Below are 27,182 nucleotides of genomic sequence, written 5' to 3'. Positions count from 1 at the left end.
CTCACGGGAAAGCACCTTGTCCACTAATGTTGATTTCCTATCAGCGACAAGGTCTTCTTTTATAATTTGCATAACTAGCAGCGTAAATCAGTTACTAAATTTGTTCAGATTTGAGTGCAGCTGTGAGAGTAAAAGGCAAATGAGGGGCATGCTAAGAGGAAAAGAAGACAGTGTCCAGTGTGTGAGATGAAACATTAAGGTGAGAGCTTATTAATCAGTGACAGTCTTAAAAAGTCGGTTAAGGGAAAGCACCGAAGATAATTTGGCTACAGCCTGTGAAATCTGAAGATGTGCTGCTTCTCCTTATTTGGATCTGATAGACCTGAAGATTTATTTCCCTTTCACTCAGAGGTGAGCTTTGCTTTTTGTCACTTTGATATTTTTAAGCTAATTCACTTAAAAAGGATTTTTTAAAACCCGCCATGCAACACTAAACTACTGATATGCATCATCCATGTACCTGAATGACATACAGGAGTGGAAACATGCTAGTTTAGTACTCCTGTGTCCAGTGTGCCATTAAGTTACAAATGGAGTGTGTCCAGATCTGCTGATGTTTATCAAATACTTAAGATGGGTTGAACAATACACGGCTCAAAAACAATCTCCAAACTTTTCCTCTTCAAGCAGTTTCCCAGACAATCTGAGCACAAAGAGAAGCAGGTAAGTTAAGGTATATGAGCCAGGCTTCACTAAGTGCGGTGATTACAACAATTCCAATCGCTTCCTTAAGAAGAGGAAGTCAACAGCCTCAGGTGCATGATAACCCACAGGTGCAGGGAAGCCAGAAGGCGGGAACACAAAACACCAAAACCAGCACACCCGATGGTTACTGTACTTTACAATGTATCACTTTAATCTAATAATGAATTTGTGTAAAGTTGGAGACTGTAAAGTAATGAAAAGTTATGCCTTGCACAGTAAAGTCATTGTCCTGGGTCACTTTGACCCAGCGCCCTTGGTTTTCTGAATGCAACTGACACCCTCGTCTCGACGAGAAGCCTGGGTTCGGGAGAGCCCGCTGAAGACATCCACCTTTTTGGAACCATGATAACAGGGTTCTTGCTGATCGGCGCTGGCTTGTCCCTGGCTTATCGAAGAATAAAGAAAGCGGAAACGGCTGTTCAAATCCCCACAAGGCTGCCCACTATGTTGATTGGAACGATGGAGCGAGCCGTGGCTTCTCAGAATGGGCGCATTAGACGCAGCACGGATGACATCTTGGAGAAGCTTGCAGCTGCGTTGAGTGCTGAGACTCTGACAACGTCTTGGAGAGGCTCACGGCTGTCGTGAACACTCGTGCTCTATGAGCAAACTGGATAACATCTTGGTGTAGCTGGATAACATCGTGGAGAGGCTCACGGCTCTCCAACGGGAATGGTGAGGAACCAGTGATGGACGTTAGATCGACTGTAAAATTGACATGCAGTTTTTCGCATATGCGGCTACCATATCGGCACCAGCTGCGGTCTCAAGGCTGGAGCTGAGCATAACAAACAACTTCTCCCCTGATAACAAACTGTGTTTGGACTCTTCGTTCCAAACGCCCTTGTATGCTTATCTCCAAGGCCGAGTCGGACGGCGGGTCTGGCCCAGCGCTGGATGAATAGTTGCAGGGCAGGATGGCTGTGTCTGGATCGGCTTACTTCTCACCCCTTACCCACCCCTGTTGCTTGTCACGTGCTTCATGATGTTGTGATGTGGACATTTATGTGCTCTTTGTGCAGAGGAGGTTTCTTTTGTTTTCTGTTCTCATGCTGTCCCCCCATAGGAGCCCAGCATGAGTAGAGGTCTCTTTTTTCCCCTCCTGAACTTGCCCATTGTATTGTACATTTCAGTGTTTTTCCATGGTACTACCGGTCTCCTCCCTATGTGATGTCTGTGTTGTGTATGTAAGGTCGGGGGGGGGGGGGGGGGGGGTCCCATTTCGCTGCAGGGCAACTTGCATGTGACAAAGGCTTTCTTGACTTGACTTTCTTGTGTTTTTGTATTTTGTTCTTTATTTATCCCATGGTTCCCAGGTTGTTCGGTTGAGTTTATTAGATTTCCCCCATGTCTTTACCCCATGTGCCCGCCCCCCCCCCCCAATGTATATCTGTGAGTTCCCGTGCCTCGTTTCTCCTCCTTGTGTTTTATTCCATGTTTTCCCCAGCCCGTTATGTCTGTGCTCTTCCCGTGTTCTCTCTCCCTCCAGTCTGCTTCTCTGTGTACTTCCTGTTTTACTTTGATAGTCTCCCGTCAGTATACGTCATGTTGTGTTTGCTCCTGCCCTGTCTCGTTATGATTTGAGCCCTCACACTAGCAGATTTTAGTGCATTACTGTTTTGCATAAAAACATTTAATTTGATGATGTTATCAGGATATCTAGAGAAAACAAGCTGATGCTATGATTTTCAAAGTCATCCTTTATTTCATTTTTAGGTTGTTATAGCAGATAAATCTCACTTAAAGCACAAATTTAGAGAGGTGTCAAAGAGAGAGTCTGTAACTCTAATTGCAGAAGAGTGTAACAGTTGAACAATTACTTTTAACTAATAAAAAAGCAACCACATGAACTGATTTCCACACATCTTCTGTCAGTTACAAGCTAACTGTAACAATGTAAGCCAGGATCCATCTGTGGTCACCACATCAAAGACTTTATATAAAATCTGTCCTGTTGCACAAGAGTATGCTCTTCCTGTAAAACTCTAGAGTGTACCTCTAGAGTTTTACAGAATAATTTAACAAAAGATTTGTTTAATAGCCAAAAATGAAAGCACACAAAAGGAAACGGGGTCACAAACAATAAAGCAGAACATCACAAAAGGGACCATAAAAAGCAAAGAATTTAACAGCCAGACAAAGATTCGGAAACACATAGGACTACAAATATATAAATATATATCTCAGGGCACTGAGACAGAATGAGGGAGGGGCAAAAAAAATCACAAAAGGAAGGAAAGGAACAGAAAATAAAACTGTGTGACACAACACAGAACAGACATTGGACGTAAAACAGGATATAACTCCCAGAAACACTGAGACGTGGGAACCGCACTACACTAGAGGACAGAGAGAGGTCAAAGCCATTTAGACATGACCAGATCAGAAGGAGGAAACACAGATGGAAATAAATTAAAACAAGCGATCGTACACAAAGAGAAGAATTCAAACGCTTTAACACCACTGGAACAAAAGAGCCTTTGTTCGTGGTGGCTCTATCAGATCAGAACTTGAACAACTAGAAGCAGCAACCACCAAAAAGTAGTTTAAAGATACGTCGAACATGCTGGATTATATGTCTACCTCTACTTGGTTGCATGTTTTTAAAATGAAAGAAAAAAGTAGAACTCTTCCATCCTGCAGTGCAGCCACACAGTGCAAAAAATATTCAGGTCGAATCTAAAACTCTAAAGTCTGTCACTGCTGGCCTGAAGGGATCCACAAATTTATTTTAACGTGGCTACGTGAAATAAAATCACCATAAGGTCACTGTTTGATGTACTACTGTGGATGACAGTGAATTTAAAGAGAGTCGGCACTGTAGCTACTCACTTCACACACAACAATGCGTCTTGTGTAGTTACCTCAGATGCACTTTTTCTCTCCTGCACCACTGCTGCAGCAGCTGCGCGTATTTCAAAGACGCATATTTTCTGTAGGATTTCGTAATATTACACACTAAGAACATCGGGAGCATCCTTCATGCCTGCGGCTTCCTCGTGTCTGAACGATAATAACTCACTGAAGGCTATCTGCTGCCCCCTGCGGGCTTTCAGCAGGTACTGTCTATGTGAAGAAAGAAAACCCCTCTAATCTTCTTACTGCAGACGATATCCTTGTGCGCACACAGACGCACACGCGCGCACACACAGAGAGGGGCTAAATGTGCCTGTAAATAAGACTGTAAACGCATTTAGTTTTGGTACAAACAGACAGAAATAACACAGCGTGTGCTGGTGCGGAAGATAAGCTTAGTTATCACCTCTTCCTGCAGATACGACCCCTTCAAGCTGATGTGTTATATTTTGCGATTTCAAGGAGTTTTCATTGTGAAAGGCACCAAATTTGTGTGAGAGCTGTTAAAGCTGACCACCTTATTATAATGCTTATTGCTGCTAAGTCACCAGAATAAACCAACGCTGAGGAGAGAAAAAATAGCGTGATTCGTCTGGCACGCTCAGATGCGTCCTTACGCACAGGCGTGAACGCCTACTCCGGTGATGTGTCGGGGCGGATTGGCTGCTAAAGATACCAGAGTCCGTGTGCTCTTTGTGATTGGCTGTGGCTGTCTTGGCCATTACGTTATGCTTACTCCATACACACTGGTAGCCGGAGAGAGGGAAGACGTAATGGTTTGATTCCGTGTGCACTTGCAATGGTCGTCGTTCTGACATTACTCGGCAAATTCCTCAGACGAGAGGTGCAATGAAGGTATGTGCCTGTTTCTGCAGCTCGTTTGTGATTTGGATTGTTAACGAGGCTCATGCGGTGCCGTGATGTGCAGGGGGTGCTGCATCGAGAAGCAGGGAATATCCCCATCCTAATGCCAGTTAATTTCATTTGTGTGCAGTTGTATCAACAGGCTTGAACGCTGCAGACACTCTTTAATTTTTTAACTTGCCATCACATTTCATTACTCGCCGCTGTCATTCCAGCGCCTGACAGTCTGGGGTTTGCATTATTTTCCTGTCGAGGGTGCAAGCCTGGAAACGCTTTCCCCACGTCTCCAGCCGTCCTGATAAACACTGGGTACAGTGTGTAGCCTTTTAATGAGCCTGCTTTGACCCCAGAGTGCTAGTTCAGTGGCCAGAGCGACATCCATTCATCGTCAGGCTTTAATCCGCTCTAACGAGATAGAGACACTGCGGCCGGTGAGTGAGAGAGCGTGGGGATGTTCGGGAGACGTCTCGGGATGCCGAGAGGGTCACCTCTCAGGTCCAAGCTGTGTCAGGCTGTGCAGGAGTCTCCTTCCTCTCAGTGTGCGCTTGTGTATATGCGTGTGTTTGTTTGTGTGCGCCTGTGCTGTAGCAGCTACAGGCTGCAGCATAGGAAGGAAAGGTGATGAAGCTGTCTGGCAGCTTAGGACAGATAATGATGAAGACTACAACGATGATGTCATTGGTCCTCTGGTGGTGGCAGGTTTCTGGTGGCAGTCGGTGTGAAAGGTGAAGTGAAACAGCAGCAGCATCAAGGAACGTGAGTGTACACAGTACGAAAACTGTGCTGCTGTCGGTGGCAGTTGACACTTAGTCATCTGTTACAGTTAAAGCTGACTGGATGATTTTTTTAAAAGCTCATCGCATGCATCAGTGATTACCTTAAAAGGGAAATGTCCCCCTTTTTATAAATAAAGCCTCTCTTAATTCCAGAGGTGCAAAATAACCAAATACATAGCTTTTTAACTCCTCACTAAAGCACTGCTTTGGATTGGCGTGTCTCTTTTTTTCAGTGAAATCCTTTTCCTACGATTCATAGTGAAATGATATGTTCTTTGTGCCAGGTCAGGCTGTTTCTTTAGTCACCCCGAAGTGGCCCAACACACAGCAAACTTATGGAAGCATCATCAGCACTGAAATGCTGCAGGGATTTCAGCAGATGGAACATTTTCTGAAACATGCCACTGAAACATTTAAACAGAAGGGCGTTTTAGCTTCTTGCGTGGTTTGTGTGTATGGTCACATTTTCTCACTTTGCAGCATTTCTTGTAAATGTTGAACATGTGTTGGCCCATCACCCCGTCGTCTGTTTTCCTGCACGTTTTAGGCTGCAGTGTGTTGAGGAGGGTTTTTTTTATTTTTAATATTATTTAGGTTTTGCCTGCCAAATTTTTACAGTCAAGTCTCTAAAGATTGCTGGATTGTTATAATATTTGATGTTTATTTGTGTTATGTAGGTTTTCTTTTACTAATCCCCCTTTTTTCTTGTTTTGGAGCTATGCTGCTCTTCTGTTTAGCTTTGGATTCATCAGTGTTAGTGTAGCTTCTCATTTGGCTCTTAGTGGGTAAAAAGGGAAATATTTTTTCTATAGTTGCAATTAGTGGTGATGCACCCATCTTGAACTTGTGAGCCAATTCTGATGCTTAAAATAACCATTTGGCTGATTACCAAAGAAGTTGTTTGTTTTTGCAGTTTTCCTCCTGTGTGCTAAGAAAACAAGGGAATAAAACTCCCATCATATCACTATATTCAAACATTAAACAGGCGCAAAATTTATGTGGCACAGCAGAAAAGACATTTTGGCCAGAGTCATCAGTAAATGTCATCCCATTTGCTGGCAGGTTGATGGCAGCGAACAGGGACGATATTGATGTTTGGCTGATATATCGGTGCATTTGTAGCTCTTAATGGTTGCTTTTAACTAACTTGATTTTATGTGCAAGGCCCGTCCTCATAAAATAGAAGCTTTTTTGGAGAATAAGTGAGCTGGGGTTCAGGTTGAAATCACAGAGGACGTGATTTTTGACTGAAAGGCTGTTCTGATAAATTTTTTTTTTTTTTGCTTGCAGATTCAACTAAGACCTTTTTTTTTTTTTTAATGCCTCCCTTCCTCCCCCCCCCCCCCCCTCCTGTTTATCACAATATTGTGGCAGATAAGAAGACAGACGGCTTAACTCTGTGAAGTTAATTTTCCCGAGGCACATCATCACTCGCTGTGTCCCGGGAAAGCAAAATGGATGTGACGTTTTATTGACTAATCTGGTTTAAATTGAAAAGCAGCTTTTCTGCCCCTGTGGACAGGACGGCACTGGGTTGTGTAAGCATGCATCTCAAAACGGGAAAGACTGCTGTACAGTCTGTGCTGCCAGTGCCATTTTATTCAGAGTTAAACCTCTGACTTAAGTGGTTGGCTTTTTCTTTTTTTTTTTCTTTATTTTGCATTTAAAAATTCTCGTTTTCACGGCCATCTCGAAGCCCATACTGGGCATGGTGGGAGTAAATAGTCACAAATCCCCGCTTCCAGTGTATCACACTTTGTTCCAAATGGGACTAAACTGACTGAAGCTATAAAGAATCAAAGGGGTGCACGAGATTCCTGGTGATATTTCATGAGTTTTTATATTGCAGGACTGCAGGACTCGGCATCTGTTTCCAGGGCTAAATCCAGCCAAGTCGTCCTTTGCCTTCAGAGTAGACTTTGTCAATTTCACATTTTGCACGCACAAATCCAACTTTGCCTGTAGCAGTTTGATTTGCACATGCATATTTCTCCAGACTTTGACATCTGCTGCATCCAGCAGACATCACTGACTGTATTTGTGTCATAATTTAAATGGAAAAATATCACATTTAGCTCCATCATCTTCAGACAAATGTCTAAAGGCGTTAAATCAATTAGTTGTTGTTTTTTTCTGAAACCATTATCTCCGGTATAAACAGGCAGCCAGCTGAATTCACTTTTCACAGTGTGAGTGACATTTGCAGTTGATACAAGAGGGGGGGAAACTGAGAGAGATTCAGGAGAGAGAAAGGAAATGAAAAGGCGGGAGAGAGGTGGTGGATGGTGGAAGATTAGCGTTGAAGGCCCCTTCAATAAAATGTATGACAGTGCACAGTTTTCTCTCAAAAGTCCTCATAATAGACTCTGGTTGGTCCACATGTGCGTGCAGACTTGCAGAAGTCAGCCCCAGGTGTCATTTGTATCATTTAGACAGATGTAGCCAGAGAACTTTGGGTTTTGTTTTTTTTGTTTAGATTTCACTCCTTTAACAGAAGAATAATATCCACTTTTACAGATTTCCCTCTGTTTATCAAAGTCTTATGCTTACATTACCACAAACATCATTCAGAGGTTCACATTGAGTACTGCTACAAGAAGCCAAGACCCAGCCGATGACTTAATTCAACAATGCAACGTGCGTCAGTGCTTTCCGAGTCCTGCAAACACTTAAAATACATCTTAAGTTTTGCAGTTGTGTTTCTTGCAAGGGGGAAAAGGTAAAGGAAGAGGGATGGGGACGTGACATCAACAAAGGTCACCATCGATAATCAAATTATGCTATCGGGGCACTGCAATGCACCAGTAAAGCACTCCCATTTAAAGTATTTAAAGTTTATTTTCCTTCTACGCTGAATTCCATTCTTATTATTCAATTCCTACATTTCCCATAGTGCAACTTGAGTAATTTTATTAGAACCCCATCCTCGTGTTGTTTTTGTAGCTGGCTTGATACATGTTAGTCTATATTCAAAATGTCAGTTATAAGGACAGAAAATAAAAGTAAAAGCAGTGTCAGAGCTCCAAGTAAAACAAAGTCATTTATGTTAATTATATAGTCCAATTCATGTGCACTTATGTAATTTCAGCTCTGCGTGAGAGTCTCTGCTGCCGCTTTGCTGCTCTCCTGTCCTCTCTGTTTCACTGTGGGGTCAGCGTGTTTGCTTACTATTACATATCCACGTCCAGAGAAAGAGAAGATCTTTTGTTTGAGAGACTGTTTCTTCATTTGATGTTTAGTAGTTCAGAAAGTCATGCACAAACGCTATCAAAAGTCACCCAGTACAGTTTGAAGCAAGGTTAAAATCGTCTGTCTCAGTATGTGACTCATTTCTCCAGTTTGCGTCAGTCTGTCAGTGACCCATTTAAGCCTCATCTAGGTTCTCATCCCGGTTACACTTGTGGATGCTTGGGCAGTTTTTAAGTTTTTATCTTCTAGGCTCATTTTATGAGGTCGGCTAGCTGTTTGGCCACACAAGGCTCTCCCCTGTGGGTTTTTCTATTTAAATCCATGCCTCTGTTAGATTTTGCTACTTTCACACTTTAAGCTTGTGTGTAGGGGCTAGTCAGTGTGATGGCTGAACCCCAGCAGCAGTGTGTGAAATGTGACAGGTGACAGGAATGATAAAAATGCACAGTACAGTATCCCCAGAGGTATCATTCAAGTTAAGACTGTTGAGTGAAGATAAAACAAACAAAACAAAGCACAAAAAAATAAATAAATAAAACGCTGCCCTACATGTGATGTTTGCACTTGTCACTTGTTTATTCAGGACTCCCTGCCTACAGAGCTCGCAGTGTGCTAATTGAAGTGACACGGGGAACTCGTGCTGCTGGCTTAAAGCCAAATAAGACTGTTTTCATGGCCAGGCTGCAGTGGCTCCTCATCCTGGAGAATGCAGTAAAATTCCTTTTAGTGGCTTCATTCCCTTATGAGAGAGGTTTTATCTAACCGGAGACTTCTTAGCAGCTAACCACGGGGTCAAGTTTGTGCCACAGGCGAGTAATACAAGATTTAGTGTAACTCTACATAAATATATCTGGATAAAGTGAGCAGCTTGTGGAGGAATGTACCAAGGATAAGCAGCAATCTATAAAAAACAAATAAAACCCATATAATAAAATTAAAAATGTACTTTTATTATATAGCGTTTTTTTTTTTTATATATATGTTTATAGATATTTATTTCATTAATATAACATAATATACTGGTGGATTGGTAGCCAGGTAGCTACCAATCCACCGATAATGCGTGGTTGTATGGTTTGTTTAAGTATTGAGAAGGAGACAGTGAGTGAGGCATCTGGGGTCATCCTCTACAACAAATTTGACAATCAGAAAAGTTCAAAATCTCTTGTTTATTTTTATTTTACTTTTTTACATTTTTCTACGATATGTAATTCATCCAGTCACCTGACAGCAACTCGGCAGGTTTTGACATGGTCAGGAGGACCTGCTGGAGTTCAAACTGAGCATCAGGATTAGGAAAAAACAGGATTAAAGTGACTGAACGTGGCGTGGTTGTTGGTTCCAGAGTATTGTAGAAACTGCTGATATACAGGGATTTTTCCACACAACTACCTCTCAGGTTTACAGATAAAACTGGTGTGATAAAAGAGAAAATATCCAGTGAGGAAAAAAAACCCAAATAACCTCTTGTTACAATCAAGGTCCACAGAAGACCATCTCTGGACACACAACAAGTGAAGCGTTGAAGCAGATGGGGTGCAGCAGCAGATGACCACGCCGGGTGCCACTGCTGTTAGCTAAGAAAAGGAAAATTGGAGATAATTCGGCATAAACAACTGCGAGCTATGCATTCAAGGATTCGGGCTGGTCCTGGTGTAATGATTAGGGGTGCAACGATACTCGTATCGATATTGAACCGTTCGATACAGTGCTTTCGGTTCGGTACGCATATGTATCGAACAATACAAAATTTGCAATTTATTTTATCAACTTTCCTTCTGACGATGCTGTCTGTGTTGAGCGCTCAGTGAATCTGCGTTCGACTACTCAGCCTAGGCTGCACTGTCAAGCGCAGATCCACTGAGCGCTCAACACAGACAGCATCATCAGAAGGACGAGCGCAGGGCAAGCTAGCGAGACAGAAGTTAAGCTCTCCTTGCAACATGGCAAATTGAACCTCCCCCACCCTCATTCAGATCTGGCGTTTGGAATTATTTTGGTTTTCATGTGACGTATGACTCTGAAGGTAAGCGCGTCATGGACTAAAGTAAAACAGTATGTTGGATGTGCCACGCAATGCTCAATTACATGGGTGGGAACTAGTGTGTTAGCGAGCAGTTAGCTCGTTAACGTGTTAGCCGTCTAGCCCCAAGCAGGGGTAGCTCGTTAACGGAGATTTGCCGCTGACAGCACTAGTGGGAACACAACGAATATGACTGCACATTTACGCCGACATCATCCTAGTGCAAAGACAAGTGGAAGCAGACAAAAACAACAAGCATGCATGCTACAAACTTTACCCGAGTCATTTAGACAGCCGTTAGCACATGATTCTCCTTATGGGGACCTGATATGTTTAATATTGTGGCGAGCTCAGACAAGGAGGAGATGGAGGTGTCGTTTGGTCTTGCTTACCGTGAGCTAGCCAGGGAGCACAGTCGTTTATTGACATCTGCAGAAGAACACTGCCGCTAGCTAACTCCTCAGCGCGGCAACCGCACAGCAACAACAACACACAGAGCGCCCTCTGACCCCGGAAGGACACACCGTCGCAGCGAGAAGGCGTCACCCGTCACTATGGCAACATAAACAAAACATAACTGTACAAACAGAACCCTGAACAGCCCTGACCCGCTACATAGCCCCCGCCTAAGGGGTCAGTCGTCCCCGACGACCCCATTGCCCCACACAAAGTCCTGCAAATGTCCAGGTGCCTTCTTTTGGCGCACCAAAGTCACTCGGGTCAGAACATGGGGTGCCACCATCATCCCACTTCTGACACCAATGTGGCGAGCTCAGACAACGAGGAGACGGAGGTGTTGTTTGGTCTTGCTTACCGTGAGCTAGCCAGGGAGCACAGCCGTTTATTGACATCTGCAGAAGAACACTGCCGCTAGCTAACTGCTCAGCGCGGCAACCGCACAGCAACAACAACAACAACACACAGGGCGCCCTCTGACCCCGGAAGGACACACCGTCGCAGCGAGAGGGCGTCACCCATCACTATGGCAACATAAACAAAACATAACTGTACAAACAGAACCCCGAACAGCCCTGACCCGCTACAATATGCTGCTGAGAATATAGCCCAGAAGAAGCGTATAGTATAGCTTTTATTTTGGAAAGAGCCATTTCTCTGTAATAAACTCTCTTTTCCAAAGATGAGTGATTCCTCAATCAGATATATTTATTTTTTTAATTACTTTTGTTTCAGCAATATTAAATTTAAAAACTGTACTTTTGAGTTAAAATATATATTTATAATTTTAATAAATGACAAATTAAAAAGGCATGAACATTTTTTTTTGTATCGAAAAAATATCGAACCGTGACACCAAAGTATCGAACCGAACCGTGAATTTTGTGTATCGTTGCACCCCTAGTAATGATGTACTCAAACGGCCTTCCACAGTCATAAGATCTCAATCCAATAGAGCACCTTGGGGATGTGGTGGAACCGAGATTCACATCATGGATGTGCAGCAGCTGCATGATGCTAACATATCATGTCAATAAGGACCATATGGAGCAGAATCTCTGAGGAGCACAGCTCCCTGGAATCTATACCCATGCGGCAATGGGAGGGGGGTGTTTGTATCACTGTAAAAGGAAAACTTCCAGCGTTTTGGAAAGACGAAACGATCTCTTCAAAATATCACCTCGGGCCGAGAGTAATGGAGGAAGACATTTTCCTCCATACTTCATTTTACAGGCTAAACAATTTATCGGTTAACTGAAAAATAATGAACCAGTTGATGCCATGTGAATTAAGTAGTAGCCTCAAAAAATATGAATTGAAATCGGGCAAAATTGTTATTCATTAATTTAATGACAGACAAACAGAAATGCAGGCAGGGAGACAGAAAGATTAATGGTGCCCACCGGAAACAGTCATTCATTCAATTAATGAGATTAGTTAATGATTTGAACTGTGGAGCCGGTGGAAGTGGACTTTTCCCCTCCGCGTCCCGAGTCCACATTTAGTGTGTCTTTTCTAAGATTACATAACGCCATCCTTAAGCAGATGGGTGAAGTCAGATCACAGGGTGTTTGTGACAAGTCGGAGCAGAGGGCCGTCTTAAGAAAAGATGTGGCAGGATCCCGTGAATTCCTTTGTTTTTCCTTTGGAGCCATGAACCAAAGAGGGCTTACATTATGCTCATGTCAGCTATTGATTCAGCAGGCTGGGGAACAACAGAAGACATATTCTCTCCTCGCTGTCCTCCCCCCTCCTTCCTCCCCGCATCAGTATGCTCCAAGGAGCCGTAGCTCCCATCGCACCATCTTTGCTCCCCGTCTCTGGGCCATTTTTGAGATCTGCAGACGCATCCGATTTATTCTTTCTGCGTGGGGCATTTTGCTTTAATTTTACATATACCAACTTAAGTCTGGAAGCTACCTCGGGACGTTTAGAGTATGTATTTACATCCACCTCTTCCCATTTGAGCCACACAAGAATAGCCGTTGTATGGCTTGGACTCTTTTAACGTGGCTCAAAATAAATTAAATTTATAAATTTAAGCCACAGCGCTGTTGGTAAAAATGTCATTAATATATTTTTGAGACGTCTTCTTTCTAATTATCTCTGACCTGCAGGAGCACTCTCAATAATGTGCTTCTCTCTCTTTCCGGTCATTGATCTCCCCTGAGCACAGTATTACTCAAGTGTCGTACTGTAGTTTGATATTTTATATGGGTCTTTATGCAATATTGTACTTTATCTTTATTTGTTTCATAACTTTGTAGGTTCTAATTAACAGTACAGTAATTATAATTAGTAAAGAAATTATGGCGTTATGATGTATTAAGATAAGATCATACTTAATTAATCTTCACAAGCTACCCAGAGGTGTAGTTTTAAAGTAATTAAAGTTGGCTCTACCTTTATCTGCCCCAATGTTAATGATGTTTCTACAACATAGGTTCTATTTTTCAGTCATTTGAAAGTAAGTTAAAAGACCTAAGTGCTGTTCTGCTCTTCCCTAGCTCCATATTTCTGTTTCTATCGGGGGTTTGATTGATTTACAGTTCAAAACAATCCTTATTCACCCTACTGACCTAAGTGCAGCCCCTCATCCAATCCCCAAAACTAACCGTTTTAGCTCCTCTTGTCTTTCATGCGACTCTGCCAACAGAAGGGCACAAACAAAAATGTTTTTATTATTACATCTGCCTGAAAAAGAATTTAAAATGTCATCCTCAAATGTCATTAATTTCATCGATGATAATACTTAAGTACTGCATAAACTTCTGTACTAGATGTCTCTAAAAGTTATATCTAAGTCATGTGGGTGTATTTCTGTCTGTGTTGTTATAGGCAGGAGCATCGTCCATGTGGGCGTCATGCTGCGGGCTGTTGAACGAGGTGATGGGCACGGGCACGGTGCGGGCCCAGCAGCCGGGGTTTGGAGCAGGCGCGGGGCCCTTTCGCTTCGCCCCCAGTGCTGGGTACTCCACCTACCCCCCCACCAGCTCAGGGAGCGCCGGGCAGCTGTGCAAGGCCTGCGGACTGGCCTTCTCGGTCTTCAGACGCAAGGTAAACACGGATGTCAGCGAGTGACATGTGACAAAGCAGTAAGTGGAGCCTATCCCAGCTGTCGTAGGGCGAGAGAGTCACATCATGCCAGTGCTATATAAAAATGAACTCGCAGAGACTGCAAAGGTGCGAAGTAATCCCTCACACTCAACATTTTACACACCTTTTTTCAGCCTTGTAATCATTCTGTGCGGTTGTGAGCAGCGACTTTTCCTTCCTTGTGCATTCAGGAAAACGCACCCTAAAGTTTGGAGTCATCTTTTTTCTTTTCTTTTTTTTCTTTTAAATCTTGCAAAAAATTTAGAAGTTTCTCAACCTTAAAATCCTATTTATTATATTTTAATATAAACCTAATAACTTATAAGATTTATACATACAATATTATATTTAATCCATAATAAATGATGTAATTCTTTACTATTTTTAAAGGGCCTATGTTGCTCTTCTTAATCAGCACAATCATTAATTTGAGATACCTTTTAATTTAAGGAGCAAGGCCAAATTTTCACTCTTCTGTTCTCATTTTCATTTTCTCCTCAGTTCTCATGGCTCTCATTAGTACATGGAGATCTGCCCAGCTCTGAGGTGCCCCCACCAGTCCTCACCGAGGCCTTCCCCAAACCACAGTCGTAGGCATAGATCCATCTTTGTTACAGCAGCCGTTCTCTTACAAGAAACATTGTCAATCTAATTGGTCCCTGTTAGTGAAGAGTAATATTATTCAGACTGGTCTTTGATACTTGTATATATCTATCCCATTTTGGTGCAAGTCAAGAACATTGTTTTGCGCTATTGACAGAAATCCTTTAAAGAAAAGCTCAAGCTGTGCATGATGAGGCAGTTGTATTATTTTCCTACTTTTAAACTTTTCATAATGTGAATATTAGCCTCCACGTAAGCGTAGCCATTGAGAACTCACGGGCTTGTCTCTTTTTGACGTCTCGAAACTCTAAAACTTCAGATTTTTGAACATTTCATAGTATTTATTCCTCTAATGTATATTTATTCGCTGGTTTCTGCAGCAAACGCGCTGTTTTAGAGTAAAACTATTTTTAAGAGGACTCTGCTAAACATCTTACGTGGTTGTGTTAGAATGTGCGCCGTACCTTTCCAGGGTGTCTGCACAGCTCAACATGTTAGCATGGCAGAGTTTTATCTGCCTGGCAGTCAGACGGACTGATTAAAACTCTTCCTCTTTCCACGCAGCTTCACAGATGCCGGGTTGACTTCCATTTCACTGTCAGTGTGGTATTTTTATGGTATCTTTATAAAAAGAAGGGGGGAAAAAAACCTGCTGGGGGATTAACAACAACTGATTGAAGCAAAGTATCTGTTACGGTGCAAATGTGCTTCTTGTGAACCAAGAGCACATTTGTGCACAAGCGATAAGAAAATGTTTACAGCCGTGGCCGACCCGCTTTCCTGCCCATTTGAAGTGTCAATCTACTCAGAGGCTCTGTATCAGGAGACAGTGTTAAGCCTGTTAAATGTCAAACATCACCAGGAGCTACAGATGGTTTACGTCTCTTTTCTGGACTCTCTTTCCTAGAAATGACTGGGCACTGTTTCAGATGGGACTCTGTGTTCGTGGTTATTAAGGTTTCTCTTTGTCAGGGCGATTCAGGCAGAGCCAGGCGACTCCTGCATGCAGTATTTAAATAAGTGGCTATATGGGGACATGGCTGCACTCAGTACTGATTAAAAGGAATGTCTGTCAAAAGCTAAACTTTGCCCATTTTTCAGAGGTCTGATCTGATTAGATTTCTTTCAGAAGGTGTTTCCCTTATTTATTTATTTATTTTTAAAGTGGCATAAATGGTGAAGAGTTTATAAGTTAACAGGCCAAACATCATCACCCTTATGTTGCTGAAAAAGAACAACTTCAAGAACAAGTTTGTTTGCGTCAGTCAGAAGAGAAAGAATAACTGATCACATCACATCTGTCTTTCAATCTCTCCTCCCCCTGCAGCACATCTGCTGTGACTGTAAGAAGAGCTTCTGCGCTCTGTGCTCGGTGCTGCAGGAGAACCTGCGCTGCTGCACGACCTGCCACCTCCTGCGCGGCACGGCCTTCCAGCGGCCTCGGCTCATGCAGCTCAGGGTGAAGGACCTGCGCCAGTACCTGCTGCTGCGCAACATACCGACCGACACATGCAGGGAGAAGGAGGACCTGGTGGACCTGGTGCTCTGTCACCAGGGCGCGAGACAGGGCGCGAGGCAGACCCCGAGACCGGTGATGGAGGAGGATGAGGAGGATGAAGAGGAGGAGGAGGAGGAGGATACACATGAGGAGGAGGAGGAGGAGGAGGAGGAGGAGGAAGATGAAGAGGAGGAAGATGAAGGGGGAGATGACACAGACAGCCTGCACTCGCTCCCGCACTCACGTGCCGCCTCGCCCCCTTCCGCAACGCGCTCCACCTCTGAACAGTCGGTCCTGTCCGCCTCTCAGGGAGACGTGCTCAGCCCAAGTGACAGCTCAGGGACCACCAGCCAGGTCTGTGCTCACAAACACACCGCTTTCATTCAGAGTGTGTCAGCATCCTAACAACGAGCATCCTGGCAGCCGCACGTGCACAAGCATCATTCCCTGATTTACATCCGCCATACTTCCTTCACATCTGTCCTCATTCTGTCCGAGATAATTAATTTCAGAGGTGAAATCAACATATTAAGTTTCAGAGTGGCTGTTTTAACTTCTTCTCCTTTTAACTCGCTAACAAACAAGCACTCTCGTGTGCATGGAGGGCTTAGATGTCTGTTTCATTTGATTTCATGCTTTACTCTTTCCTTTGTGCTGCTTTCTGTGTTTTGTTTTGTTTTCTGGTCTTGTTGCTTTGTTATGAATGAAAAATCGACTCCATTGAAGGGAAAAAAGGTTAACTCTCCTCCGTGGTACTGGTGCAGTGTTCAGCAAAATATCCATGTGGCAGCTGAAAACAGCTGTGTTAGCTATGTGGGCTAACTCTGTGTGTAAGTGCAAAACCCTCAGACCAGCCAGCGAGGCAGATTAAGCCCTTTGCCTTTTTTTAGTACTGTTACATGTACTGAGCCTGTTATGTAACAGGAGCACAGGTTGAGAACTCCCCACAGCGTCACAGCTGCAACCAAACAGCAGAAACACCACTGTACACTCCTCCTCTCATCTCTTCATGGGATGGGCACTGTGCAAATTTTAGTTTGTGGCACTTTAAATTTCTTACCACCAAATTTTGACACAAATACTACAAAGACAGTCAGACAAGAAAGCAAAAGTCATCTAAGACATTTGTGCTAACTTCATGAATTATTGAGAAAACAATCTGTCAAAAAATTTGGACGGTCCAACTAGATCACTCCAAACGGCACTCTTAGACTAGACATATGTAGGATATGGGGCTTTTTGGGGGGTGAGATCTGAACTAATCTAACGTATGTACCAGATATATTTGTGCCGTGGTCTTCCTAAAATATACCTCATCATTAAAATTAACTGAGAATTAACAGGCATCATTGCCAGTAAAAGTGTGGTGGCAGACGAAACTTCCACGTATAGTTACAAAAGCTCAGTGAATTAACATAAAGACACAGTCACGTTTTAGGTACATCTGATTTTTGCTGTTTGAATATCAGCAAATCGCATGACAGCAAATCAGTGCATTTAGGCCTTTAGACAAGGTCGGCAGCTCAAGTTCAAACAGAGCATCAGAATGGCGAGCTGAGCATGTCAGAAACTGCTCGGATTTTCCTGCACAATCATTTCTACGGTTTATGGAGAATTGTCTGAAATAAAGAAAATATCCAAGAATCTGCAAACCTCTGGGCAAGAAGATGCCAGAGGTCAGAGTAGAATAGCCTGATACGAAGGCAAATGCAAGTCAAGTAACCACTAGTTAAAACAAAGGTATGCAGAAGAGCATCTCTGAGCATGCAACACATCAAAACTTGAAGCAGATGGGCTACAGTGGAGTCTCTATTTCTGCTCCAGCAGAAGGACCGATGAGTGACAAAGATGCCCGGTGCTGGAGTTGGCACCATTTCAGCAGGACAAGCCACACAGATCCTGCATGTTGCAGATATATATGTTATATGTTGAGATCTGTGGGGTTGTGAAATAATTCCTGATAATGTCCCTAGTGTGGTGTCTGCTTTTGTTTGTTTTGTTTTCTTTTTTTAAATGACAGTGTCCACTTTGCTCAGGGCTCTGCTTTGTGATTGATTAGTGGTTAACATCACTTGTCGTCTATTAGCTTTAGCTTCTGAAACTACACATTGCAGTGAAATACCTTTTTGGGTGATGCAGTTTTTTGTGTGATAATGCAAAGCCACTGCATGAACTGAGTAAGATTTTCATGCTCACTTAGATATTCAAACTCTCGAGTTGATACCACTTCAACCATTTTCACAAAAAAAAGGACCGTACACATCGTTGCTTTTGATGAATAACCCATTTTGTCTGAGGCGATGTTTGGGGGATATTGGTGTCACTTTTCAGACTGGAGCTGGAAAATAGACTGAATATCAAAGAAAGGGGGGGAAATTGGATCAGTTGCTTTGAGATTTAACATTTCAGTGCACAGGATGATTGACAGGATTGTTTTATCACAATATAATGTCAAAACTAGAAGCCTCTTTGTTTGACAAGATGCCGTAATTTCTCTTTTAAATTACCTTGACATTTGTAGCTCTCTGGCATGAGATACGACGATATCGGCATCCGTCCAGGAGGTTATGGCCCTTGAAAATGTCTGGACATTTTTTGCTAACATTTGGTATCAAATCTATGAATCAGTAAGCATGTGATGGAACCTGACACATTTCAAGGAAATCCTTCTGTGCAGAGCCAAAATAAAAACTATCTAGCCCGTGTATGTTTTGTTGTACACAAAAGCCTTCTGAACGTTTTGTTTCTGCTTGTGCTTCTGCAGCCTTGCTGGTTAATTCAAGTGCTTTCTAGTACTTCTATGTCGTTTTGATGGTTGAATAAAATCTAACATCATTCATGTGTTCCACTGAGGTTCGGCTCTCTGTGAGAGTCGAGACTGCAGCTCATGTTTGTGTCTCTGAGGAGTGCCGTCTGAGCAAAAGCACGATGTCTGCACAAAGCGTTAGGCACCTAGCAGCGCTCCTGATGGATTCATTATTAACACGTCTTTATTCAAGAAAGACAATGGTCTGCGGGAATGTGCTGAAGCAGAGAGAGGGAGTTTAGTTTTTATGGTCTAGAAGGAGAGGCGCTGAACTCAGTGGTATCAATTAGAGCTTATTTCAGTGCCTCACGAGTTCGTTTTGTCACACAGATAAAAGAACAAAGAGGGCAATATCAGCAGTGATAGCACAGCTACACAAAACAGAGCCTAAACTCTTCTGTAGCTCCTTTCGTTCTGTTCATTCGTTGGCTTTCTGAGCAGTTAAAGTCACAGATAGCGGTAAAGTAATTTCTTTTATCGTGGCAATGATGAAACCTTGTCACACAGAGCAGGAACAATTTATTTTATTATGCTTTCCATAAAGGTTCCACATTTGTTACTTTGACCAAAAGAGGTCTAAGCCATCAGGTAAAATGGCAAAGTATGTAATGTTTATCTCTGCAGTGTCTTTTTTTTTTTTAACTGCAATAACCGAGTGGTTCTTGTATAGAACTTTTTATTGTGATGTAACATTTTATGCATTCATTCAATAGTGTTGTAGCACATGTATTCTGAAAGAATAGGTTGTTCTAACAAAAAGTCGTGTAAATAACTTCAATTCAGTTTTATTTATGTAGCACCAACACAACAGTCGAACTCAAGGCGCTTTATATTGTAAGGTAAAGACCGTACAACAATACTGAGAGAACTCCAGTAATCAGATGGCCCCTTTGAACTAGCTTTTGGCAACAGTGGGAAGGAAAAACTCGCTTATAACAAGAAGAAACCTCCAGTAGAACCAGGCTCAGGGAGGAGCATGAATGTGCATTATATACCTGAGATTTTTAAAGTATTTTTACACAGGGAAAAGAACTAATATGGGATGTGCATTAGATCTTATGAGTTAAACTACGAACTACGAAAATCAGTCATTGTCACACCTGAGAAGTCTTTGGTATTTATCTTAACAAGTTCAAAATCATTGTGACAGTTGGATCTGACTTAAGTTAACCTGACTGTTTGTCTCCACTCACACAGGAGCATGATGATACTCCAACAGCATCCCTCTTGAACCTGGAGCCCACGGAAAGTCTCATAGAGGTGTGAGACCCGCTTTTGTGCACATCTACAGCGTCGAACTGTCCGTATCTTTAAAGTCAAAGGAAATGCTATCCTGTTGTTCTGTAAGTGATTACGGCTCTGCTGCTGTGTGTGGATTGCAGGTCAGTCCGGCGACACAAAGGAGGATCAGAGCCTCGCTGTCGGATCTCGACAACGAAGAGGCGATAGAAAACCTGTCCGTCCGCCAGCTGAAAGAGATTCTCGCCAGGAACTTTGTCAATTACTCTGGCTGCTGCGAGAAGTGGGAGCTGCTGGAGCGAGTGCATCGACTCTACAGAGAAAACGAGCAGAACAGGAAGTCAAGTGAGAGCTTTGAATTTTCATTGTTTCTTACAAATTTCACTATTTTTATTTTTTGCTTGATGAACACTTTTTTTTTTCTCCTTGTGCTTTAGTGGAAAATGTCAACATAACTGCAGGTAACTTACATTTAATTATGTCTATTCATCTGTGATTACAACATTGCATTTATGCCGCTGATGTGCTGTAATTATGTGAGGAAGCATTTAATGCAAAACAACCTGCTTATTTGCTGCTTCACTTTTTATATTAATGAGCAAGTTCACGTCCCCCAAACTAATCTTCTTTGTTACTGCCCCTTCTTAACTATATAGTGGTTGCATATCCTCCACCTCTCTGCAACAGTGGAGTTGGAGGTAAGATGTGTTTCTAAAAAAAAAAGCCACATCACACACTATTTCCATCTCCTCCATGATCGCCATTGTACTGATACTGCATTTGCAACTCATCTGCTAGACCAGTTAAGGCATGCTGCAGCTGCTTTTACTCACCCCGTCCTTTACCATCTTCCTCTTTGTTGTGATCTTGCAAGGGTGCTTTTTATTAAGTCATTATTTCCTGCCTGGTTCGGTGTGTCTGCATTCTGTCACTCGTGCTTCTTCTCCTGTGTACATCATCTCTGTTTATTCTGAAGGACAGCCTCTCATGCCGTCGTTAATGCCCTCTTTAAGGGCTTTTACCTCTTGATGAGCCGTCATGGTGCTTCAGTGGCAGCATGTCTTCAGGTGTAATTGCATTGTCAAGCGTCCTCGTTGACATGAAGGGCTTGCGGATCACATTAGCTCCTCTTATTAGTCAGCTGTGCACAGGCAGCAGACAGGCTGCAGCTGCATTGGTCTTTTCCTGTCACGCTAGATGTGAGCAGCAGGACCCAGATTTAGGCCAGTCAGCTGATCAGTCAGAAATCATTTAAGTGTTAGTAAAACCAGAGCACTGATACAATTTGCCGCTGTGATTTTAAATAGTTTTGATGGGAGAGGCTGTCTGCCTACCATCAGCATGTGTTGATCATTATGCATGGCTCTGTTCACAAGCTGTCACAGGACGGCTCAGCAGTTTCCTTTTGTTAGTATCGATATTTTATCTCCATCTCAAATAAATAAAACCCCCTATTTTGCCCTGCACATGGAAACATTTAGCACAGACAGGTTTATGTTGCTCTATTTGGCACTAACACACACATTTCAAAATAGAGCCTAGACTAAAACCAGAGCACAGACCTCTTGACATGTCTGCTAGTTCAGTTAACCATACAGAAGGCCATATTGTTTGCAATATACAGGGCTCCAAAAGGAACCAACACCACAAAGACAGTCAAGCAAGCCTCGTTGGCATCGACATGTCAATCAAAGTTGCCGTACCCCTAATAATGCCTGTCTTTAATCCTTAATCAGATTTAAATGAGATGGCAGCATCTTGTGGCATTTTAGAGCTTCACCCGTTTTTAGTACCTCAGTACTGGCTTCACTGTTTCAGTCCAAGAGGAAGGACCACATGCTTTTAAGTTTTTTAGTTTAGTTTTTTGTTCTTTGTGTTTTTTTACTTTGGCATGGAAAGTGCAGGGATTTAGATTAGTCCGAGAACTAACTTGTCACCAAATAAAATGAATGGTAATATTTTTAATCGCTGGAGATGGAGAGCTTCCACCTCACAAGAAGTGTAGATATAAATATCTGCAATAAAGCTTCAAAGTACTTTATCATTTTAAATAACATCTCAAACCCACAGGGAGTGTAGGGCTGTAGTTTACTGGGCCGAACATTGGTGATGGTGTTTGTGCTTATTATTCTGTCTTGCATCTGCACCTCAACGCTGATCTCCATACACTCTTATGAGCCCACAGCAAAGAAGGATTTCTTATTGAAAATATTTATTTTACATATATATATATATATATATATTCCCATCCACAGATGGCGTCAAAGCTCAGCTGGCGGCTGATGAAAACCTGTGTCGCATCTGCATGGATGCCATCATTGACTGTGTGTTACTGGAATGTGGTCACATGGTAACTTGCACCAAATGCGGAAAGAGGATGAGCGAGTGCCCCATCTGCAGGCAGTATGTTGTGCGGGCCGTGCATGTCTTCAAGTCTTAAAACTCAGTGTGAGCGTGGGTGAGTGGGTGAATGTCGGCGCGGCTCTCAGGCGTGGCCCGAGCCCTGAATTTATCACTGAGAATGAACTGCTGTGCATGACGTCTCACAGGGCCTAATGCTGCAGCAGGCGTGAGCAACTTCTCGGTCTTGAAAACCAGACTGTTGTATCTGGCCTACCACGGTTTGCCCCCCTGCCCTCCTTACTAACTTATGTTCCAGTCCCCCTTTCTGTACCCTGGTGGACCGGCATCGGCTACATCGGGACTTTCATTTTCTCTGTCTTTGGTCGTAAAACACACAGCAGAAGCCCCTGCCATCACGTTGTACTCGCCAGTGTCTGTATAGATTCGACCCACAAGAGAGGAGTGGGCAGGAGGTGGTCCTGCGGGTACTTGAAGTGGACCGCCTTGTTATTTGTGGGGAAGAGAAGCAGTTAAAATATAAGATCCCAGGGTTTGAGTCAGTATGGTTTACACAGTCATGCCACATGGCATTGTGTCATTCTCCTTCAGTGTTGTTTTGTTTGTTTCTTTGTTTCTTTTTAGGATGTGCAATATCAGAAAAAAGTAAAAAATAAAAAAGAAGTGTTCTTAGAAAATATTTATTATGCACCAGGTCGTCTCACACAGGAGCATGTAGGGTGCCAAAAAAAATCATGCCTTGAGTTGATATTTGGTTAAGTTTCACAGTATATGCATCACATAACCAGCAAGCTTGGTGTGATACCTTATTCTTATTTTTCCATTTACTCAAATGAACTTTGGGGAAACAGAGTGTGTACACGTGAGCCGGTTAACACTTACTGTGTGAAGGATCGTTTCTCCGTTGTCTCATCCAAGACTCCTGCAGTTTGCCGGTTGGTTAAGTCACAGTGTACATTCCTGCTAGATCTACTGTGCGAATGTTTATTAAGACAACGACAACAAAATGAACTCAAGGCCCACTTTCAAGCTTGTTGTAGAGCTTTTTGCTGCATTTTACAGTCTCTGTAATGTGATCGTTCATTGATTTGCCATTGACATGTTCCTTGATGTCGCATGACTTAAGGTGGGAGATCATGTGAAAGGCCTCCTTCTTCTCCTGTGTACATTTTATTTCCCCACGTCCTTTCTCCTACTGGTCCATTTCTCCTCACAGTCATCGTTAAATGTACCTTAGGAGCTAAACTGATTTATAAATCTCACACGTCCACCAGTGATTATAGACAGGATGCACGTGAGACAGTTTTATTCCATCATCTCACAGTAACTCTAACACAGTGGAATATAATTTTACTGCAAAATTGTGTAGCAGTTGTTACCAACTACGTTTCCTGATACAAAAAAGCAGAAGAGATAACATATCACTTATCCATGAAGGACTTAGAAGATGATTAAATCAACAACTGTAACACAGCTATAAATGCACAACTAAGTTAATCAGTTTAAGTCTTCTTGCATTTTACCAGCTTCTAAGGGAATTTTTCTGTGGACAGTAGAACCAGTCGGGCTGACAAATGATCCTGCTGTGCAGCCTATCATAAATAAGTGATGTTGCCTAATAGGTCTGACACAATGGAAGCAAGAGTTTCTCATTTGGCAGCTTCTGTACTCAAATCTCTCTCCCATCTTTGCCGGGAGGAGCTGAGAGGTGAGGACGACACAGGAGCGAATGAAGTGAGCAGCTTCATTTAATGAAAACAAACCCATGACATGCTGCTGGACGTCCCAGTAGGAGGTACTAAGTGGACCTTGAGTTTAGCCCCTATATTTATCTACATTTTAAAGTTGGTTTAGTCTTCTATAGCTTTCACCAAGCAATACCGTTTCATTTCCAAATTGATCACGTGTTTGTGTCATCCTTTTTAATGTCAGATCGTAGGAAGGTAACAGGTGCTACTCTTTTTTTTTTTGAGTGAAACTTCCTCACGCAGACGTTTTGCCACGTCGTTTCCAAATATCCATCACACAGTAAGAGGCAGCCTGATTTACTTTAACCTGTTATGCAAATAAAACATTTTGTTCTTGTCACGAGATCCAGTTAACTCGGATGTCACTGAAGTATCTGTGTGTACAGTATGCCTGTGGTAAATAAAATAACTGCAATTTAATCGCTGTTAAGTAAATTGCATAGATAGCTTTTATTGTTGTTTACTGATACTTTATTAAATGTATATTTTTCCATTTACCTTGGAGTTGACAGGATTAAAAATTCTAATCATTACAAAGGTTTAAAAAAAGGAGAATTTACTGTTTTTCAGAATGTATTTCTGCTAGTTATGGTCACATGAGTTTGATCATGTCTCTCACTATTAAAGTTGCATCATAGTCTTGCTTTCTACAACCTTTCTGTTGTCTTCTGCTTCCAATTCACTCGCACCGTGCGATGTAGCAGTCGCTGTTACTCTGTCAGTTTGTTGTTGCTGCTGTCTCTCAAAGATGTCACTCACGGGCAGCTAAGGTATTATCAGAGTGAGAGCACATCATAAGCACTCGTAATCCTGGATCTTTATATTTTTGACTGTTCAACCTTTTTATTTTGGTAATCAAGATATTAAAAAAAGAATTTATTAGATTCAATAAAATGCAGTACTACAAACCAGAATGTAAAACCCTGCTTTTCATTTTATAAAACTGTGATATTCTCACTGATTGATATACTGTTTAAAAGTCTTGAGCCAATCCATGACTGATAGTGTTTTTCTATCCAAGTATGCTTTTACTGCAATGGCGGTGTGTTTGGGATCATTACAATACAAAAAAATTAAGGTAATCAGACACTTTCCAGACAGCATTGCAGCTATAGTGTCAATGGTTTGGGAATCATCCTGTTGAAGTAAAAATACATTTGTATGCCTGTCAAACTGTGTTATATTGGATTTTTTTTTCCAAGAAATGGGAACAAATGATGGATAAAAGAAACTTTTCTGTGAAAATGGTTACAGAGTAGGACTGGACTCAAAATTACTGAAAAAGTAAAATTGTATTTTACAGCACCTTTTAAGAAAAAGATAAGTCCCTCACAAAAAAGGAAATCGTTACCTAAATGCAAATCTAGAAAGTTTTTAATTGCTGGTCCATGTCCATGAAGAGCTGTAAAAGTCAGAACCAGAATCTTGAAATGGACTCTCAATTTAATGGGGAGCCACTGCAGTTGGATCAGCAACAAACTAGGCATAAATCTCTCAGGGGCTCAAAAAGGGGCTTAATGACGAAAAAATTAAGTTGGACAAGGCTAGGCACTTATTCAGGATATGCAGCTTAGAAACATCTTGGGGCTTAAAAGAGATATACAAGGGAATATATAGCAAATGCCCTCAAAGGTGCTCAAAATGTGCTGAAGAGGGAGCAGATATAATAGAAATATTAAAGGTCCTAGTACAGAACCTTGTGGCACACCATAGCTAAAGGAAGAAGACAAGGACCTGAAGCAGGAAAGCTTCGTTCAGACAGATGATGCGAACCACTCCAGAGCAGATCCAGATATACTCACCCAACATTTTAGCCTATAAAACAAAATGTGGTGGTGAGCAGTATCTAAAGTGGAGATCAGGTCCAATATTAGTAGACCAGAACAGTCTCCAGCCTCAGTCGGCATCAAAATCTCACTGGACACTAAGAAATGCAGTTTCAGTAGAATGAGCTCTAGAAAACCAGATTGAAATTTGCCATGTAAACTGTATTTGTCCAAGTAAGCTGCTTAGCCACAGCCTTTTCTAAAATCTTAGCAATAAATGACATTTTAAAATTGGTCTCTAATTGCTAAGAAGAGAAGGGTCAAGCTTGTTTTTTGTTTTGTAAATGGATGGATGATAGTGTACTTAAAATTAGCAGGGACTTGACCAGAGAACAGCGAGGTGCTGATTATAGTGAGCACAGAGGGGCCAATAGAGTTAAAGACTTTTTTGAAAAAGCAGACAATTTCCAAAATCAAACTTTGAAAGACCTCCAGAAACCCAGGAGAAATACTGTTCAAGACCACTTTTAAAATTCTCAATAAAGTCTGGCTCGTTACAAGTAAAATATAAAGAAATGAGGGGTGGCTCAAGAGTTTTGCACAGTACTGTATAGGAGCCAGCGTGTATTAAACACAGAGGTAAATCTAACATGACCAGCTTTCCAGTATAAGATACAAACCTGTTACTGATTAAACCCAAAGGACGAAACTCACACACTCATCAGTATTTAAAATGAATTTAATATCTCAAAGGTCGACTCTGAAGAGGCTTTGCGTGTACATTATGTACAGATAAATAGATCTGAAGTAATGTACTAAAATATTTCATGGAGACACGGCCTTTTAATAAAAACATAAAATTTTAAATGTAAACCCATCCACTGAACTGTATGGACTGGAGTGCTATTCAAAAATTACGCAAAAGACTTCATTTTAGAAAAATCTGGAGTTTTAAAGAGGAAAACGAAATTCTATTAATCACTAAACTCATGAGTCAGTCAAAACTTCCAACGACTTCTGAATGTCTTAATACAATTATAAAGAGTATAGGTGCACAGTAAGAACATTGCTTATGAATTTGAAACTTTATCACTGAATGACAGGTCACAATGTACTTACATCAGAAGATCAACTCAAAATATCATAAAAAAATAAAAAATAAACCAGTGTTAATGTGTTTTTTGTTTTCAGTGAAC

The 27,182-nt window shown here is 42.0% G+C and overlaps 1 protein-coding gene across 2 annotated transcripts; it reads left to right on the top strand.

Moving 5' to 3' along the window:
• Positions 1–4,221: 4,221 nt before the first annotated feature.
• On the top strand, positions 4,222–23,112 carry rnf34b (ring finger protein 34b). Of its 2 annotated transcripts, XM_026173920.1 has the most exons (8): positions 4,222–4,416; positions 13,708–13,926; positions 15,896–16,420; positions 20,070–20,132; positions 20,255–20,456; positions 20,549–20,572; positions 20,768–20,809; positions 22,367–23,112. In XM_026173920.1, exons 1-8 carry the CDS (start codon positions 4,411–4,413, stop codon positions 22,549–22,551), a joined length of 1,266 nt encoding a protein of 421 aa, XP_026029705.1. In that variant the 5' UTR covers positions 4,222–4,410; the 3' UTR covers positions 22,552–23,112. The 2 variants fall into 2 exon arrangements, with proteins under 2 accessions (XP_026029705.1, XP_026029706.1); XM_026173921.1 differs by lacking the exon at positions 20,768–20,809.
• Positions 23,113–27,182: the final 4,070 nt, after the last annotated feature.

This window comes from Astatotilapia calliptera, chromosome 7 (assembly GCF_900246225.1).
Source record: "Astatotilapia calliptera chromosome 7, fAstCal1.2, whole genome shotgun sequence".
Classification (NCBI taxonomy): Eukaryota; Metazoa; Chordata; class Actinopteri; order Cichliformes; family Cichlidae; genus Astatotilapia; species Astatotilapia calliptera.
Note: the sequence above shows the minus strand (reverse complement) of the source record. Positions and strands in the feature narration are given on the sequence as shown.